The sequence below is a fragment of the Indicator indicator genome, chromosome 22 (genome assembly GCF_027791375.1).
Source record: "Indicator indicator isolate 239-I01 chromosome 22, UM_Iind_1.1, whole genome shotgun sequence".
NCBI lineage: Eukaryota > Metazoa > Chordata > Aves > Piciformes > Indicatoridae > Indicator > Indicator indicator.
In genome coordinates, this window is record NC_072031.1 from 14,606,575 (window position 1) to 14,626,580 (window position 20,006).

The 20,006-nt window shown below is 54.1% G+C and overlaps 1 protein-coding gene across 1 annotated transcript in view; it reads left to right on the plus strand.

Moving 5' to 3' along the window:
- MPRIP (myosin phosphatase Rho interacting protein) overlaps window positions 1-20,006 on the plus strand; it is a 79,939-nt gene that overhangs the window by 18,563 nt on the left and 41,370 nt on the right. Inside the window, exons 4-5 of the mRNA XM_054391043.1 lie at window positions 15,384-15,535; window positions 18,952-19,036. Of these exons, the coding sequence (XP_054247018.1) occupies window positions 15,384-15,535; window positions 18,952-19,036 (237 nt within the window). The remainder of the gene's footprint in view (window positions 1-15,383; window positions 15,536-18,951; window positions 19,037-20,006) is intronic.

Consider the following 20,006-nt stretch of genomic DNA (forward strand, 5'->3'; position numbering starts at 1 on the left):
GGCAGGGATTAAAAATGAACCTTAAACATCCTGGCCTCTCTGTCCTTACTTTTTCCACACGTTTTGCCATTTAAGTGTTTCCAAGCTCTCCCTGCCCCCTCGTTTGTGGGAGCACCAGTGCTTTACAGACCCCTGCTTCCCTTGAACCTGGTGGTTCCCCCCACAGACACAGTTTTGCCAGTGCCTCTGTTTGCCAGATCTTCAAGACTTTCAGTTTCTGTTTAGCATAAAAAGCTTTCGGCTTGAATCAAAACATGTTTCAAATTTAAAGCAAGCTGAAACAGAAAGGGCTGGAGGGGAGCAGCTGTGTGAGACTAACAGTGGCAGGGACTCCCCCCCACCTCAGAATTTTTTTCAGGGTCTTGTAGTGGGAGAACTTTGTTCACAGCTCTTCTGGTTTTTGGTTTGCCCTCAATGGAAGGGGAAAGTGGCCATGCAGTGGCCTCTTGCATGGCCACATCCTGCAGTGGTCCAGAGGTGGTTTGTCAGCTCAGTGAATGCTGGTGACAGTGCCTTGCTATTCCACCAGTTTGTGCTGTGGAGGAGAAATGGTTCCATCCAGGAGCTCCTGGTTGTGGTTTGGATGGGAAATCATGTAGGATGTGAACTGGCTGGGATGGGAGTGATGGGCAGTGGAGCCAGGAAGATGACTGATTTGGTGGGGAGCGAGGTGGGAGGTGGTCTGTGGTAAGGTTTCACATTGGATGTTTAATGTATATCTCAGAGGTGATGCAGTAGAAAAAAGGATATGTTGGGAATGAGTAGGGAGCAGAGGTCCTTTCTCCTACAGGAGAGCTGGGCAGGAGAAGGACACCTGAAGTTAGGGTGCAGGGGAGAGAGAGCAAAGCACATCCCTGTAGTTGCTCTGCAGGGAACAGCACAAGTGTTGGTGTTTCCTGACAGAGCTTGGAGATCTTTGGCAGATTTGTTGTGGTTTAATTTTCAATACTGCTTTTGGGGAGGAAAAAAAAAAATATCCATGAACCTACAGGGAGCTCTGGGAGCTCTTTCCTCAGGACATGGCTGAAGCCAGGGCCCAGCAGCCTTGGAGGGGTTGGAGGGATGTGCAGATCTTCATTTTGTGCTCTTTCTAACGTTAATGTCTTGCTTGATGCTGGCCCACTGGGGTTGGGTGTGGGGATCCCATACAATGGCTTCACAGGGCTTTGTGTCTTCCCTTTTCTGTCTGCTCAAAGTGCCTGGTCCCAGGTGCTGCTGGGGATGGATCCTGCTGTCAAGATGCCTGTGGGCACCTCCACAAACTGTTCCCTACCCTATTGTATTTTGCCTCTTTTAGTTTGGTTTTGTGTGGTGTTTGGTGGCCGAGAAAAATGTTGATGGAGCAGGGAAGGGCTCCTCTAAGGATGACTCCAGCACCAACCCAGGCACCTGTGTCCATGGCCAGGGACCATCACAGGGGCCTCAAAAGTGTGTTCTGTGTTTTCTGTGAGTTGAGGTGGATGGAGCTGGCTGGTTTTGTTCCCATCCTGAGTGTGGGTGGAGGACACCGAGATCTGTCCAGGCTCCCTGAGAAGGGTGTTTGGTGCCTGTAGGATCCGTTTGGGAAAGGCTCCAGTGTGAAACAAACCGTGGTGGGAGGTTTGGGAGTTAACAGAAAGCAGGAGGATGAAAGCAGAGCTGGAAGAGCTGGATGCAGCCAGCGACCTCCTAATGAACAAGCAGCTTTGATGACCTGGCCCAGGTGCTTCCTTCCTGGAAACAACACAGCCCCTATTGTCTTCTGCTGGGTGAGCTGCAAAGCTGGAATTGCACTTATGCAGAGCAATGAGAACAGGTTCAAGTGGCTTTGTCCTTTTTGCTTTTTCCCTGCTCCTCCATCTCTTGAGACCTAGATGTTTGTGCAGAAGACAAGGGCAAGAGCAGTGAGGGAGATGAGCTGGATTTGAACTTGCCTTTATCCAGTGTATTGAAGGCAGCGTGGTACAGGTGATTGCAGCAGCTGGAGCTGCTTCTTCATGGCTTCTGCAAACCTGGGCTCTGTACCCATGGCCTCCAGCCTGGCTGCAGGCTCTCAGTTGGCAGAAAAATCTGTGATCTGCTGTAAAGCATTAATGCAGAAACCAAACCTGCCTCTGATGGCGTTTAGCAGGGAGGATATCAGAGCTGGGGGTGATGGCACAGCTGATTGCTGAGCACCAGCCCTTTGGGCCCTGCTGGCATTCCCACCTTCCATGTGGTGGCCTTGGACCTGCCTTCCCTCTGTGTCCCACCACACTGTGAATGTCTAACAAAATGCAGCAGTTCAGCAACAGCCCCCAGTGCCACAGCAGGGAGTGACAGATGGTAGCTCTGCTGTTTGCTGCAGGCAGTTCCTTTTTCCTTTTTATCCTTCCCCCCCCATTTTTCTTCCTAGTGAAGGCAGCAAGAGCTCTGCTCTGCTCCTTGCAGTGGTGGGTGCCTAATCCCAGATGTCTGCAAGCCCAGGGCAGCGCTGCCCCCCTAAGCATCCCCTGGTCCCTGGGTGGCCTTGTCCTTCCACAGAGACCTGAGTGACCAACCCACCCAAGGAACCACCAAACTCACAACTTTTTTTCCTCCCTGTTGCTTGGTGCCAGAGAGGGGGGTGTGAAATAAGATGCCTGCAGCACAGTCCTGTACCTGCCAGCTGCACAGCGTGGTGCTGGGGATGAGGTTGGTTTTAATTCTTTCCAGCCTCATTGTAGGCCACCAGCTGAGGTGGGTGAGGACCATCAGTTGGGCTGTGGGCTGGGTAACAGCAGACAATGGCACCCCTTTTGCCAGTGCATAAAGGAATCTTAGCATCTTGGTGGCTGGCACGTTGCTGTTCCCATCTTTGTTGAGTGGCATTGGGGGTATCCTGGCCTCTCCTGGTGGCATTCGGTGCTGCAAACCCTTGGTGACAGCTCAGAGAGGGGGTCAGAGGATGTGAACCCAACAAGGCAACAAAGCCCCTCCAAAACTCAAAGCCTGTTCCCCCTTTTCTCCCCCGGCAGGGATCCTGTATTCATCGATTGTTGACATGACAGATGTGGGTTGGAGAAAGGCACTGGCGGCTTCTGGCAGAGGAGGAAGGGGCTGGGGAGAAGAGGGGGCAGGGGGGTGCTCTGCAAGCTGAGATGCCGATTACCAGGGGCAGCAAATAGCTTGCAGCTGCCTCCGCTCAACACACTCTTTGTGGTGCTCACAGCCACTCTTTGGACGCAGCTATTTTTAATTTCCCCAAGCGTGTGCACAAAGCAAAAGGGGGGTGGGGGGGTGGGCGATCCCCCTTTCCTGCCCCCCCTCCCACCCGCTTCCCAGCTTCCTCCCAGCCCCTGGGGAGTGAGGGGAGCTGCACTCTCCACGCCCCCTCCCCCCCCCTTTTCTTTTTTTTTTTTTCCTCCATTTTTTGGGTTGTTCTTGGGAGCCAGCCTTGGCTCCCCCCTGCTCTGCACCAGTGTGTGTGTGTGTAGCTGGGAAAATGCAGAAAGAAATAAATACACAATTAGGCAGGCGTCCAGCCATGGAGGGGGGGCGTGGCTGCTGAAAAAAAGAGGCTCCAGCCAAATTTTGGAATGCCTGAGAAGGTGGCTGGAGCCATGGGCGAGCGCGGGGTTGTGGGCTTCCCACCACTGCTCTCCTCCCGATGGAGAAGGGGCAACTGTGGCCCCCTGAGGAGGAGGAGGAGGTAGGAGGGTGGCAGCTCCCAGCATTACTCTGGAGGAGGTTCCCCCCTCCCTGATCTCATACAGTCCCAGGACAAAGCATGTTTGTGCTGGAGGTGAGAGTTGGGGGGGCTGTGTGTGTATGTTTCAGCCAGCCCTTAGCATGCTCTTGCCATGGCTCAACAGCAAACTCTGCCAGTGGTTTTTGGGGCCAAAAGCCGAGGTGTGCACTCTGTTCAAGCAGCAACATGGTTTGGGGTTAATAAATTACTTATTTGCCCTCCTTGTTTCTCTGCTAGGGTAAGCATTAGTGAATATGATATTTCTGGTTTCCCCCAGCCATGCATTATTCATCAGGTTTAGAGTCTGTAAAAGGGACATTGTCAGGTTAAAACTTGTGTGGAGACGAGCCGAGGCCTTCAGCTGAGGTTTTGTAAATGGCTTTTCTCAGGGTTAGTGAATGCAGGGGGTTTTGCTGGAGCCTTCCACCTTTTGTCCACCCTGTGTTGAGGGATTTCTGCTGCAAAATGAGATTTCCCAGGCAGGTTTTATTACTGGTCTTTCTCACTGAGTTATCGTGGGCTATAAGATATAGAAGGTAGGGGAAAAGAATGCCAGCAAAATCCTGCCTGTCCCTCACTCTGGCTAGGTAACAGAGCATGGATGTGCTTTTGGTGCTATCTATTTGGTAGGACCTCTTTGTCTTACCCCATTCCTTCAGAGCTTGGAAGAGGCTCAGACTGAAGTCTGACTGCAAGCAGGCAGCAAGATAAACCAGCCAGGCAGTCGTGCTGGCAGTTTAAAATTACCACAGGTAAATCACGTGCACAGCAGCTTAATGCTACCCTTCACCTCCTTCCTGCAGGATCCAGGAGCTGAGCTGCTTGGGATATCATCATGCCTTCCACCCTGCCACCCACCACAGGCAGCATGGCTCCTCTGCCACCTCTCCTGCTTTCAAAGGAGAGCACGTTCCAGGAGCAGAGGTGCTGCGTGCAGGGCTTGGGCTGCTCCAGGGGCTGGAGAGAGCTGGGGAAGGCTCCCACCTACCTAGGAGAGGGTTGTTTTTTTTTTTTTTTTCCCCCCCCCATGTTTTTCTGGCTCACACCCCAGGGTTGTGCCATGCCTCTGCTGCCATTGCATCCCTTACTGTGGGACTACAAGGGTGTAGCCCTCAGGGTCCTTGCTTTCACAGGCTCCAAGCCCTGGGTGCTGTGGCTTGAGGTGCTATGGCTCTCCATGATTTTATGGACAAACAACGCCCTGGAGGCCTGCAGTGAGACCATGAGCTGCTCTCTTGCTGCTGCAGAGTTGCCAGCACTCTGTCCCCATGCTTGCAGTGTTCCCTTTGCTGTGGGTGACAGAGTCTCTGGGGAGAGAAGGACAGTGGGGGTTGGAGTGCAGCGTGATTTTAGACATGCTCCAGCAGCACCCTGAGCTTGCATGGGATTTCCAGCCCTGGTGATGGGGAGAAAGGGTGGGTGTTTGGGGCACACCCAGCCTTGGCCCTTTCCTCCTGGTTTCCATTCTGTAGCCGCATCAATAAAGTCCCAGCAGATCTCTGGGACGCTGGGGAGCTACTGGGATATAATTAGGGTTTTGATTCACTTTTCTGGCTGCTTTCCCATTGGGGGAGGAGCAGTGAGGATTATGGATGGAGCAGATGTGTGGAGGAAGGGGATGTTTGGCTTGCCGGGGCAGTTAATGCCATGCACAGGCCAATGCTGGAGGGTGAATTCTATTGTCCCAGGCATGGGGGATGGAGAAACCTCCTGGGCTCATCCCTCAGAGCTTGACCAGCCCCAGATTACTCCTCTCTGCTGGAGCTAAATGGCTGCTTCCAAAGGAGAGGTTACAGGGAGTGCTCCTGAGGGCAGCTCGTTGCCGTGAACTTGCTCCTCTCCCTGAACTCCTGTGCAAGTGTGAGAGCCAGATGGAAGCAGCAGATTTAGGGAGAAAATGCTGTTCCCCAGGCCATGGGGACAGCAGCCTGCTGTGTTATTCCCAGCCCTTGTCCCTGGCTGTGGCAAGCACTCAAAGCACTTTTTCCCTGGGTGTAATTTGCCTTTGAACCCAGTGGTGCCTGCACAGCCAGGATGCCTCTTCGCTGTCTGCATTGGTGCTGCCACTGCACCTTGCAGGTGGCAGCAAAGCCCAACTCGAGTTGTTGCTGGGTTGTCTCCTTGCCCTGACACAGTTATGTGTGGCTGTTGGGAGCTTTTTCTCCTTAGAATTGCCTTTCTTGGCCAATTGTGCCATTTGGTAGGATGGCCAACAGTCAGAGGTTGGAGAATACTCTCTGGCTGTTGCCTTGGCTTTTGGGAAGGACTGCAGAGTCCAAGCTTGCCTGGAAGCTGCTGGGAGCAACACAGAGCAGAACAGGTCTGAGGTTTTCTGTTGAGGTGAGGCATGGGGTGTAGGATGTGGCTGCTGCTTGGTTACCCAATCCAAACTCTTCTGCTTGGTTTGTACCTCACACCTTGAGCTAGACTCCCTAAGCACCCTGGGAGCCTGGCCATGTGGTATTCCCAGCCCAGCAGGAAGCTCTGCAAAGCTTGTAAGAGCAGCACTTGGGAGTAATGAGATTTCCAGACTAATTTGGCCAGATTTAGGAACTTCCACTGAAGCATCTGCACTCGTGGGAGTTGCCCAAACCTCTGGTGGATCTGGTGCTGCTGGTCCCTGGGCTTCTCCTCACCTCCTTTGCAGTTGTTAGGTAGGGTGAGAGGAGTGTTGGCCACAAAGAAATTGCCTTTACCCACTGGACACCAAACTTTCAGTTCAGCTGAGCCCCCAAGAAGCCACACTGGGGGGAAACCACAGCTGTGGCCCTATGGTGCAGCTCTTTGGATGGAGTTAGCTGGAATGGGTCTAAGCCTGTGTGAGTCTTCAGCAGAGCTGTGCTGAGAGGCTTCTGCTGACTTTGTCCATCGTGAGCTGGTGCTTTCCTTCCTTTGTTTTTTTGTGAAAAAAAATTCTAGTTCGTAGAGAACTGGAAGGGTTTTTTTCCTCCTTCTTCTACTGAGACACCAGGAGATGCCTTGCCACTTTATTTACTCTCTTATTGTGGGAAGCACTTGCCATTTTTCACCTTGCTCTCCCTGCACTTCATGGCGTAAGGCAGGGCCTTAAATTATCCAAAGCTCAAGGCTGTGGGAGGCAGCTTTGCACAGCTGTGGCTGGACAAGTGGCCTGGTCTGTTCTGTGTTTGCTCTGATTCCTCTGCTTGGATGTATTTATAGGAGAGGTTGTGGGATAGCTGGAGACCAAGAGACCCATCCCTCCTTCCCTTCTAGGCTGAAGGCAAGATGGATTCAGTTAGGGAGGTACAGGGCTTTGACTGACTTAATTTGCTGCTTTCCTTGGATGGCTCTCACCTTGCCCATGCTTGTCTTTGATGGTTCAGAGAAGACAGAAGCCATAGCTCCTTCCACAGCCCCTTCTCTCCTCCCAGGTTTCTAGTCTTAATCTTCATGAGTGACTCTCCACAGTCCTGTTTGGGGTGCCACATGCAGCAGCATGGCCTCATATGGCTCAACCAGTACCTGGTTTCTGTGTGCCCTGCAGCACACCTCCATGCTGCAAGGGTGGTGGCACCTCAAGTGGCCCTTGCCCATGGTGGGAGTTGCCTGTAGGTTGGAGCAGTGCTGAGCAGAAGACCTTGGGAGTCATTCCAGCAGTGTTTGGTGCCGTAAATAACATCAAAGCCCACATCAGCTACAGTTATTTTCCTTTTTTGCCAGAAGACTGGCTCCAAAATTGAGCAGTAAGTGAACTTTGCTCTGGGATTGTTTCCTAAGGTTTTTCACAAGGTATGAAGCACTTTTCATAGCCAATGCCTGGGCAGATGCTCAGGCTGTTCCCCTCATGTCTATGAAACAGAAATCCAGGTCTGACTGGGCTTGAACAGGGCTTGGGTGTCTGGCCAGCACGAGTGGAGACAACCCTGCCTCCATCCAAGCTTTACATCTCATGGTCTGTCTCCAGAATCTGTGACCATCTCTGTGTGGGGGTTACCCCATGGGTCCTGCTGTGGTGATGTGGTCTCTGCTGGTTTGGTGCAGCCCTTTGCTCCTGGGGAGGCCATGCCAGCTGCTGTGTTTGGAGGTGGTGGTGAGCACTTGTGTGCCTGGCAGTGTGCAGTGCAGGGACCACCTGGGACTTGTCTCCTACACTGAGGGGGTGGAGAATAAAGTTGACAAGGCCGATTTGGAACAGGGCAATTTAAAATTCAAATATCAAGATGCAAATGAAGCCTGCCTTTCCTTCCCACCCCCAAACCACTGCCTTCCCTCTCCAGGCGGCTCGCCCGCCATGGTCCCTGCACCAAGCTCTGGTCCCTGGCTGTGTGCCGTTCTGGTCTGTGGTCCCACCAGGCTTTGGCCATCAGGCTGATTACCATGACAACTCGCTTGGACTCTGCAGATATTTGCTTCCCCTTTGGCTGGGCTACTGTTGTGCCTGAGTGTCAGGAAGCGGGGAAGATGCCGCCCTGGCAGCTGTGAGCAGATGGGGTCAGATCTGTTATCACATACTCCTCCCACCCCCCTCTTAGGAGGGCATGAGGACATTAAATGCGTTTAACTCCCAGAGAGCAAGAAGGAATGAGAGTTCTTGGGCTTGCAGGGCTGCAAGATGGTGCCTTCAGCATGGGGTGGCTGGCAAGTGCCCATGCAATGCTTGGCTTTTGCTTTGGCCCCCAAAGAGCCTAGATATGGGTTGAGCAGTTGCTCCAAGCTCTGTGCAAAGCTGGGCTTTTGCTTTAGATCCCAAAGATCAAGGATGGTGTGTCGAAGCAGGCCCTCGACCCCCATCTTGGTGGGACCTTGCTCTTGTTCCCATTGTGGTGCCAGTGTTCTCTGTATCTTCTTGTCCCTCTTCCTCTCCAGCAGCCTTGGATGTGGAGCATGTGTGTGCACGGGTGAAAGCCCCCCTGAAGGGCTCCTGGATTTGGGGATGCTCCTGAGGACCTAGAGGGTCAGATCCCAGCAGTGAGGGAGGTTGCACTCACTTGGTGACCGCCACCAGGTTTGCTGCCCCTCCATGCCTCGTGCTGGCGGTTGTGTCAGGACAGGATACGACCATCCCCATGGTGCACAGACCCCTCCAAGGCCGTTCAGCAGGAAAGAAGTTAACAGGAAGGAGGCAGGCTAGGCCCTGGCTGCCAGCTCCCGACCCGCTTTGGGGTGGGGAGCAGCTGGGAGCCGCAAGAGCCGTGCAAAAATGGCCATATAAGGCCAGGAGGAGCCAGCTCCAGCCTCCTGTGCAGCCCGGCTGGGCTTGCTCAGCTCCAGCACACGCTCCCTGGGTGGCTGCCCATGGGGATGGGGCTGTGAATAGGATGCATGTCCCCAAACTTGCCACATGGGCACCCATGGGTGCTGCCTGTGCCTCGCTGAGGTGGCAGTGGGTGGGAGAGGAGCCCGAGGGTGCTTGCAGCAAGCTCCCGGCCAGGTCAGAGGCATCTGGCAGCCTTGCTCACTGTTTAGACTCACTGTCTGTGGACATAAACAGCAGCTCTGCTTAAAAGTGGCCCCTGGCTGAACTCTCTTGCCCAACCCCTGCACTTCACCCCCTCCTCAAACTGCTCCCAGCAAAGAAAATTCCTTCCCTCTGCCCAAAGTGGAGCTGATGTTGTTTTATCTCCTAGTAGAGGCTCAAGAGGGCTCTCCAGGGGTCAGGTGTGCATGGGACTTGTAACCAATCCTCCAGGCTCACGTCCCTAAGCCACTTCCTTGGGGTGGGTGACTTGAGGCTATGGGGATCTCCTCCTCAAGAGAGATTTCAGGGAGCTGTCTTTTGGTGCCTGTGATGAGCAAGCAGGGGCCAGCTGTGGGGATCAGTGTGGTGGGGAAGTGTCATGGCACTGATCCAGCCATGGATCAAGGTTGGATGTTTCTGCATCGCTGGCTGCACACCGAGGCAGGTGTCTAGTCCCCTCCTCATGCTGGCGCAGGGTAGCTGCTGTTGGCACTGTGAGCTGGGTGCAGCATGTGCCAAGGCCACATCTGCAGAGCACCACTTGTGCCTCTGTGAAAGGAGACTTCTGGCTGGCTGGAGAGTCCAGGCAGCAGTGAGATTTGGGGGCATCTTCCCCTCTTTCTTGCCCAAGGGTGCATGCAGAGGTGCAGGAGCACGTGTTGCTTGATAACTGTTGCATTCTCTTGCCCATGGTCCAAAGTTGCTTTTCTGTTGCCTGGTGTACAGCCTGAGCAAGCTGGAGGTTTCTCAGTGGCTTAGCTGCTGATAGAAGAAGGCTGCAGGGGGGAAGGGTGTGCTCAGGTGGCCTCAAAAAGCTACCTGCCTCCTGCTTGGATGGCATAGGGAGAGGAGAGAGCTGGGGACAGCAGGGACGGATTCTTGCTGCATGCAGGCAGGTGTGGGATGGAGGAGCACAACCTTCTGCTCCCTTTCAGTGGGGGACTTTTCCAGTCCATGCTTTGGCAGAGCCCACAGAGGTCATTTCCAAGAGCCTTTGTCTAATTTAATAAATCCAGGATGCTCAGCCTGTCAGCTGATCTATAAGTGTAACAAAATCTGCCTGCCACAGAGCTCCGGCTGCGTTGTGGCTGTATCGATAGCCTCGTGCCTGGTGGCAGGCAGCCTAAAAAGCTCATTAAAGCCCTGCTGCTGTGCCAGCCATGCTTGTCTGGTGCCTGAGCAGCCCAGGCACACTGTGGTGGCCACCTCACGAACAGGCCCTGAGCCACCCAGCACCAGCAGCAGAGCCAGCTCCAGTGTGGACACAGTGCATCCCTGGCTGGCCATTAGGGAGGCCACGTGCAGCTCCTTGTGACTTTCTTGCTGATGGTGGTGGTCTCTGGGTGAGAATGATGGAGGTGGGACTGGTGTCAGCTCCCAGTGCCATGCTGTCTGTTCAAGCTGCATTGCTGCTCTTACTCAAGGTGTGGCTGTCTCCATGTTGCTCTGATGTGTCTATAGTAATGGGGCAGCTGAGACTTAGAATCATAGACTGGCTTGTGTTGGAAGGGACATATAAAGGGCACCCAGTCCAACCCCCTGCAGTCAGCAGGGACATCTGCAACTGGAGCAGGTTAGTCAGAGCCCCAAACAACCTGACCTGGAATGGTTTCAGGGATGGGGCACCTATCAACTCTCTGGGCCACCTGGGCCAGTGACTCGCCACCCTCAGTGTGTAAAAAAAAAATTCTCCCTTCTCTCTAGTCTGAATCTCCCTCTTTTAGTTTCATACCATCACCCTTTGTTTTGTCACAACAGGCCCTGCTAAAAAGTCTGTCCCCATGTTTCTTACAGACCCCCTTTAAGTGCTGGAAGGCCACCAAAAGGTCTCCTTGGAGCCTTCTCTTCTCCACGCTGAACAAACCCAACTCTCTCAGCCTGTCCTCACACCAGAGGGCTTCCAGCCCTCCCATCCATTTTTGTGGCTTCCTCTGGACCCTCTCCAATAGGTCCATGTCCTTGTTGTGCTAAGGGCACTGCAGCTGGGGTCTCAGCAGAGGGGAGTAGAGTGTGATTGTCTCCATGTTGCTCAGATGTGCCCATGCCACAGCCCAGCCAAGATCCCCCCATGATCAGCCAACCCCAGGCACCAGGGTCCCCTGAAGCAAGCACAGCGGCTGCCTTTGCAGAGTGCTGGGAAAGAGCAGCACACTCCTTGCAGCCATCCTCATGAATATTTGAAGGCAAAGAATTAACATTTGTCAGGAAGCACTTAGGGAGGCAGCGTGGATGGCTCCTCCTCAGGCGCTTCAGGCTCACTGCTGCTCCCAGAGTGGTGCTGGGAGCCAGGGCAGAGCCTGTGCAGTGCTGTGGTGGAGTGGGATGACAGAGCCACGATCTGCCCCCCAGGGCTGGCTGGGCCCCAGTGCCAAGGCAACCAGCTTGCCATGCCAGAGAGACAAATGGTTGTGGCTTTTTTTTTTTTTTTTTTTTTTTTCCCCCCCTTTTTTTTTTTCTCTTCCCTTCCTGGTTCTTGGCAGAAAGTAAAATGTCCCTTTTGTTTGGTTTCCTCCTCCCCCTGCCCCATCGCCTTTCTTTAAAGGTTGTGTTCCAGATTTCATCAACCCACGTTGTGTAACAGCCCTGGAGAGCAGAGTGGGCATTGGCTGTGTCCCACCAAGGCCCTAGCAGAGCTGCTTCTCTGAAGCTTGACCCTGAAGTGTTACCTGCTCAGAATACATTTTGGGTAGAGTTGCTGAGTAAAGCTCTGTTGTATTTTGGATTGAGCTGCTGTCATGGCACCTGTAGGGAAGATAATTGGAGAAAATATGGAAATTTTTGAGTCTAACTAACCCTGTATTTCTACCTCAGCCCTGCAAAACCGTATGGAAATGAGGGACTCCTGCAGATAACCCCTGTTGACTTACAAGCACCAGCCCCTGCACCTGGGAGTTCATTGCCCCAGGGAGCATCCAGCACTGTGCATCCTCCTGCTGCAGCACATGGACCTCCCAAGTAATGCCCTGCTTGGGATTTCTCCCTTTGGGCTTGTAAGAGGTTCCTGCTTCTTCCTTTCCCTCTTTTCCACTGTGTCAAGGGGCAGCTGCTGCAGTTGCTGGACCCAGCATCCTAAGAGCATCCATGCCAAGGTCCTGAGAGCATCTCATCTTGAGGCTGCTGGGCTTGTGGATGTGGCTCAGAGCATGGCATGACTCATGTCCTGGGCACCCAGGAAGGGGGAGGAGAGGGAGAGAGTACCATAGGCTTTGTGTGTTATGGAGGGGGGGACACTGTGAGCACATGTGTGTGTAAATACCAGAGGGAAACAGCAGCAGGATTGTTTCTTGGCTGTGGAGAGCTGTAGCTGCTCAGATGGTGTGGGTCCAGCCTTCTCTGTGCTGCTCTGCTTGATGGGCTGGAGGTGGTCAGAGGACCAGAGCTGCTGCTCTTGATGGTGCTCCTAATGGTGACCTCTAGTGATGCACCCTGTTGTGCTTCCACTCCTCCCCCAGTTTAAAGACACCCATCCAGTCACAGGGTACCTGTGTGGTCCATCCTCTGGGATCCACTGCAAAGGCAGGGCCAGCACCTGGGGACAAGGCTGTCTCTGAGCCTGGGGACTGGCCGAAGGAAGGGCATGGAGCTGAGCCTGAGTGTCCACTCATGTCTCACCCAGACATGAAGCCTCCCAGTGGCCCCAGGTCTGATGATGGGTTTGACCTTGTATCAAAGCAGCTGCTCTTCAAAGGGCTGCTTGAAGTCTCAGCCTTGTTATTGTTTCGGCGTCTCTGCTGGGTAACACCTCCCTGCTTGTGCATTTATTTATTCCCTTCCAATTGCCAGAGCCACGCAGTCCTCACCTGACCTGGGACCAGCCTGGGTATCAACTCTATCCCTCCTCAGGGACCCCCAGCCCCAAGAAACCCCTCAGTGCAGAAACTGGTGCTCATAAGGTGGCGAAGGGGTCTGTGTGTCCTCATCTCCTGCCACAGAGCCTCTCCCCTGCTCCCACACCACAGCTCTGGCACACGAGGGCTGTTGCTGTTCTCCTGCTCCCTTGGGGAGAGCAGCTGTTCCCTACTGCCAGCTCCTGTGCTGGGGAGCCATGACTGGTTTTGGGGTGTTTCTGGGGTGCAGTGCCCAAGCCCTGTCCTTTCCCTCGGTGGTGCACTGCTATTCCCACACAGCACCATCTGCATTTCACTGTGCTTCAAAGTGCCTTGTGCTGCCTCCAGAGAAGGAATTGAATGGTGTAAAGGAATTTACATCCCGAGCGAGCAAGGCAGCTGGTTTGTCAGGTTTCATCTGCTGCTGAGAGGTGAGGGGGTGCCATGGGCTGGAGGTGTTGTCCCTGGTGCCTGTCCTATCTCCAACTGAAGGTGCAAGAGGGCACAGGCCCAGCTTTGCTCCCAGCCTCTCAGACGGAGAGACGGGGACACACGTGTCAGGCTGTGCACGGTGCCAACATTCATCTTAGCAAGGAGGGGTGCACAGCAAAACCACTTCACAGGGCTAGCCTGGTGGTGTGGGGGCCCCAAACCGGCTCCTCTGCTGCAGGCACGCTTGGGTCGGGGTTGGGTGTGAGCGGCAGCAGGGGAAGCCGCCCTGAACGCTGCTGGGAGGTTAAGGAGTGAGGAGAGCAGGCAAGTTCTGCAGGGAGCTGGCTCCTCCTGTGCCCGCTCTCTGCCAAATCCCTGTGGGGCCTCCAGGGTAGCTGGGGGTGCCTGTGGCTGGAGGGACTGAGTGGCCTGGGATGAGGGGACTGGGGGGTCTCTCCTGGAGCCACCCTCATCCCCTTTTTACCCTGTTCTGTTGCATTCCCTGGTGGAAAAATGCTGTGGGTGGGGAAGGGGATCGGACTCAGCCCTTACAGTCCTGGAGGCATTGGCTGCACTGAAGGCCAGCGAGACACAAACGTTTCTAAGACTCCACTTGGAGCAGGAGAAAGTTTTTTCCGCTGGGTTTTCCTGGCTCCCGGAAAGCAGAGCTTTATTTTTGTTGTCCAGGACAAAAAAAATCCTCTTAGGAGCTGCCTGCCCACGGCAGTGCAGGGCAAGCCTTATGTGCACTGTGCCGGAGGCCTGGGCTTGGCTTTGCTTTCCCTCTCTCCATCCTGTGGGGGCTGTGGATGCTGCTGCTGATTGCCACAAAGGAAGAGAGGAGGTTTTGGTGTTCCTGATGTAGGACTAGCCCTGTTTGTGTGCCCATGCTGGCCACTGATGCTGCAGCACCCATGATGGCTCAGTGCCACCCCGGGGCTGTCCCAGGGGACACAGCTGTAGGGAAAACCCTTTCCTGGTGGAGTGGGCTGTGTCCCACAGCTCCATAGGTGGATAAACTGGAGGCCTTGAGGGACTGATATAAATTTCCTGGAGTTGTAGGCTGGAGCCATCAAGCTCTCCCCAGTTGCTCTTTCTTTGCATGATGCAGACTGCTTTTGGAGGGGTTTTACTGGCAGAAGAGTTGGTTTCCATGGTAAAAACCTTACCAGCATCTGCCAAAAATCTGTGATCCCATTGGCCTGGCCATCTGGAGGGCATAAGGTTGCTTTGGCAGGGTAAGGAGGTGGCTGTGAGCCGCTTTGGGTTCTCTTTTCTGTGCTGCTGACAGCTTGGAAAGATCCCTCCACCCAGTCATTTATGTACCCAGTGTCACTGAGCGTGGTGGGGCACAGGCTGGGGATGGGGACACATGGATGGCATTGCTGCTTGGGAGGGGAGGACTGTGGATGTCCCGCACCAGGAGCGGGTGGCTGTGCTGTAATCGGATGAGCCGGCACCGCTCCAGATGGACCTGTCAGCTCTTGTCAGTGCTGACATCCCTCTGGGTCCCTTCGTGTCCTCTTGGGCCAGGGAGGTCACAGTCCGAGCAAGGGGACCTTTGCAAAGCCCATCAAACAACCAGCATCCATCACATGCTGTGGTCCCTCCCTTGCAAACTTTGTGTTTTCCTAGCTTTAATGGGAAAAAACCTGGTTGGTCTGTCTGTAGTGCCTGAGCCATCCTGTGCCAAGGGCAGTGGTACCTTGCTGCTTTGCCACGCCTTGGTGCCTTACCTTGGTGTTCCTGTCCATCCTTCCTTAGGCATTTGACATAGGAGAAGCATCTTGCTGGCAGCAGTGAACAGGGCTGAACTGAGCTGGGCTGTGTCCCCAGATGTACAACACAGGGCTGGGCTTTGTGCTGACATGGTGTACAGAGTGGTCTGGTCACTCTTGGGCAGAGCGTCTTGATGTGTAGCATCCTGGTGTCCCCTAGGAGAGGTTTTAGAGCTGAGTTCTGCACTCCTCTGCTCCTTCTCTCCTTAAATGTTCTTCCTTTCTCCATCCTTTTGCAGCCAACAACACTCCCGCAGGGCACCATCAACATGAACCAGTGCACGGATGTGGTGGATGGGGAGAGCCGGACAGGGCAGAAGTTCTCCTTGTGCATCCTGACACCCGAGAAGGAGCACTTCATCCGGGCTGAGAACAAGGAGATCATCAGTGGGTGAGTGCAGCTCTGGGGCTGAGACACCTGCAAGGCTCTTCCCTTAGCTGGGAGGAAGAGAAGGGTGGGATGGGCAGTGCCTATCCAGGCTGATCTCTAAGTGACAGTCAGGGACAGTCCCGGGGGATGAGTTTAGCTACTGCCTTGTGGTCAGCTCTTGTCTTCACCTTTCTGGCAAGTTTCTCTCCTCTTCCCTGGTCTTCTGCCTGTTGGAACCCTGCCATTGCCTAGTGCTCTGCAGGAAAGCAGGGACCTGAGCACCCCTAAAGCCACCTGATTTATGATATGGGGGTGAGCACTGAGTTCAGTGGAGACCTGTGCAGTGGTAGATGATTGAGGTCCCTCCTCTGCACCAGACGTCTGTGCTTGGCTGTCCCAGGATGGAGCCTGAGGTTCCCCAACTTGCCAGACACCTTTCACAGTCAGTCCTCAGGGATGTTTAGCCTTTCCTGGGAGCTTTAGCCCGCCCCTGACATGCTCCCGAGTCACTTGTTTCTTATGAAGGCTGCAGTTTTCAGGTCAGTTTTGTTCTGCTGTCCCCACCATAGAACACTCCCAGCAGTATTTGTCACTGGGAGCAAGCTGAGCTGTACTGGAGCATTTGTGGGATGCTCAGAAGGTGCATCTGGTGTTGAGATGCTTCTGGGCTGGCCATGGCAGCTTCAGTCCCAGCAGAAAACAGCTATTTACTGGCTGGGGCTTGAGAAGAAGCTTGGGGGAAGAAGCTTAGCACCAAGATGAGGCTGGAGGTGGTGAGTACTGGAGTGACCTCACACTGCTTTTAGGACAAACATCCTTGAGCTGCCCACTCTGCATTTACCTTGTACCCATTGGGACTGGCTTCACAGCACCCACCTTGCCCTGCTTGCAGGCTGGCAGAGGGGGTGCATGCAGCCCACCACCTGGTTCCAGAGCAGCTGACCTCTGAGGACGATTTAAATATCATCACTCACAGCAGTTTCTGCTGCTGGGATGCTGTTGCTCAGCAACACTGAAGATTAGGCCACTCACATGAGCAAATGGTGGTAGATTTCCTGACTCCAAGTCTTGGATGGTGACCTAGAAACATCCTTATCCATTGCCCATGTGCTGGCTTGGGTTGAGGCTGATAGCGATGAGGGTGCGGAGCCATGGGAAAGCTGAGCCACTAGCACACAGCAACAGACTGGGATGGTGCTGCTGCTCACCTGGCAGTGTTTCCCACATGGGATATCTGGAGCTTGGTGCCTCCCTCCCAGAATTTGTTGACATTTGAAACTAGAGCAGAAAGTTGAAGGGATTCTTGCTCTTTACCACTTCCCGAGGCAGGATGTCGCCTGCTTGCTTGAGCCCTGGCAGCAGCAGAGTCACAGAATCACAGCATGGTGGGGGCCAGAAGGGGCCTCTGGAAATTATCGAGTCCAACTCCCCTGCTAAAGTAGGGTCACCCAGAGCAGGTTGTCCAGGATCACAGTGTCCAGGATCACAGTGTCCACGCAGGTTTGGAATCTCCAGAGAAGGAGACTCCACAACCTGTCTGGGTAGCCTGCTCCAGGGCTCTGGCACCCTCAAAGGAAAGACCTCTTTCCTCGTGTCTGTGCTTTCTCTTGAGGTTATTTCTATTTTCAAGCCTTCTTTTTTTCAATTGTGACTTCATTTTGGTAAATACTGGTCAAAACAGTCACTTCCCTACCAAGAGCTTGTGATTTTGATCAGGTAGATGTTTTCATGCATTGAAACTTCCCTGCTCTACTGAGATATGCGAACATGGCTAATTCCCACTGTGAGCTCTGCCTCAGGCCAGCAGCTCTGTCCTCTGGTGACATGTCCACCTCCCTGGCTGCTTCTGCAGCTCAGGTGTTGCAGTGGCCAGAGAATCAGGGTGCAGAGGTGTGGGGGAATTATAACACAGGGGAGTCATGGCCTGGGGGAGCCAGCCCCTCCTCTCCTGCCAGGGCACGAGCAATGACTATGCCCCAAGACATGGCCAACCTCCATACCCTACTCCCTTCTCCCTCTCCCCACGCTCTGGTTCACAGCTCAGCCTTTTGTTGCCGGTCCTGCCCACCAGGCAGGAGGGAGAAGCATTGCAGAGCAAGGTGGGGCTGATTTATTGCTCACTGGCCCAGCGCTGGATGTTGAAGCAGCGCCTTTGCTCCTGACTGCAAGCATTAATCATCCCCAAACAGTCCCATTCTGGGTCCAAGCCAAGCAGGTTTCATTTGCAGTTGCAGCATGACAGGAAGATTTCCCTGGCTGGGGGAGAATTTGTTTTATGTTTGTTGTGCACTTCTGGCTTTTATTGCTTAACCAAAGCCCACTTGATGTGGTCATCTCAAAAGGCTTTACAGCAGCAGTGTGCAGAGTGGGGGGAACAGGAGAGGGAAGAAGAGATCTGAAGGAGGAATGTTTCCCAGTGATCCACAGATGCCTGTAGAGCTCCAGAGGTGCAGGGGCAGGCTGTCAGGATGCAATGGGAAGTCACAGGAGGGTTCCCCAAACAAGACGCTTGTGCAGGGAATGGATTTCTTGATGTCGACTTCATACTGCCCTTGCTTGGACAAAAGAGCTTTGTGTGAGCACTGGCATCACTGAAGGGTGAATGTCCTGCCAGAGACTCTGTCCCTCTTGACTGTCTTTCAGGATCCTTAAATTCCTGTCTTATGTCGGCCTTGGCCATGGCCTTACTATCGCAGTAAGCAGAGTTTGAGCCAAAGCACCCTGAGGTCATCTCTCCTCCACTCCTCTCCTACCTCATTTTCCCCCCAGGAGCTGGTTGGGATGATTGTAACAGGGCCTGTTGCCTTTGAGTGCTTAAAGGGGGTCTATAAGAAAGATGGGGACAGACTTTTTAGCAGGGCCTGTTGTGACAAGAACAAGGGGTGATGGTTTAAACTAAAAGAGGAAGATTCAGACTAGAGAGAGAGAAGAAAATTTTTACACTGAGGGTGGTGAGACCTGGCCCAGGTTGCCCAGAGAGGTGGTAGATTCCCCACCCCTGGAATCTTTCCAGGTCAGGTTGTCTGGGGCTGTGAGCAACCTGCTCTGTTTGCAGATGTCCTTGCTGACTGCAAGGGGGTTGGACTAGATAGCCTTTAAAGGTTCTTTGAAATGCAAACCAGTCTGGGATTCTGGGATTTCTGGGTGCTGTTTACGACATTCATCCTGACCAGGTTGGAGAAGCTGAGCTTCTCTGTGTGCCCAGCTCCAGCTTGGCATTGTGCTTACGGCCAAGTTACAAACCCCAGAAGGCTGGGGCCTGAATCTCTGGAGCTTGCAGACAGCTTGTCCCAGAGGTGGGATGGGGCAGGAGCTGTGATGGAGCCATGATCCCCAGGCAGAACCACCCACAGAGAAAAACAGCTTTGGTGTCTGCAGGCTGTGGGACTGTTGCTCCCCTCAGCACAATGCTCATCTTTTGCTTCCTTTGCCTGCAGGTGGCTGGAGATGCTGATAGTCTATCCAAGGACAAACAAGCAGAATCAGAAGAAGAAGAGGAAGGTAGAGCCCCCAACTCCCCAGGTAACCCCAGTAGGACATACACTGTTGCCCAGTCCCTTGCTTCCCACTCAGGGCCACAATTTTGCTCATCTCCCTGGGAAGATCCTACCAAACCAGCTGGACCAGTGGGTTCCCAGTCCTCTGATGCTGTCTGTGTAGAGAGCAAGAGCCATGACAAGCCAGGGGGAGCCAGGACAGTCTGAATTAATTCCTGATCATCACTTCCCCTCTCCTGGCTGCTCTGGGGCTATGTTTCACCCCCTGAGCACTGACTTGTGGCATCAGCCCTGCACAGTCTGTGCCAGGAGCAGCCACAGAGCTGCACGGTCCCTGCGAGGGCTGGCAGAGAGGTGCCTGGCCCTTCTTGGGCCATTTCTGCAGGAACAGGATGAAATTCCATCAGGCTCTGGTTACCCCCTTTGAGATGACCCCAGAGATAATGGGAATGAAAGGAAAATACTAAAGGCCAGGGCCAGGCTGGGAGCTCCGGGGGCCGGAGCCAGGCTCTCCAGGGACCCGGCGGTGGCTTCGTGCTCACTTTGACTATAAATGGTAAAAAGCAGGGCCGGCCGTGACTCACTCGTTCCTGCCGGGCTCCCACGTGGCCCGAGTGGGGGAGAATCCCACAGATGGGGAACGTGACCCCGAGGCCACCCTTGTCCTTTGCCGGGGACTGAGAACAGCCATGTCCCTGAGGCTGCCTGACCTCTGGGCACGCGTCCCACCGCCGTGGGGGACCTGCTGGGAGGGCTCCTCCGGCCGAGCTGGGCTGCAGCACTGGGGGAATGAAAGCAGCATCGGGGCTCACTTGAGCCCTGCTGCTCAGGTCCCCTTTGATGAAATCCTCAAGATGGTCCTTGTGCAGCCCAGGCCGTGGGTGGGTTTTGGACACTGTTTGTTTGAGTCGAGTTTCCACCACTCCAGCAGATAAAGAGATTCTGGGCAATGAAAAGAAAAATTAGGGGGAAGATGATCCTTTTTTGTACGCCAG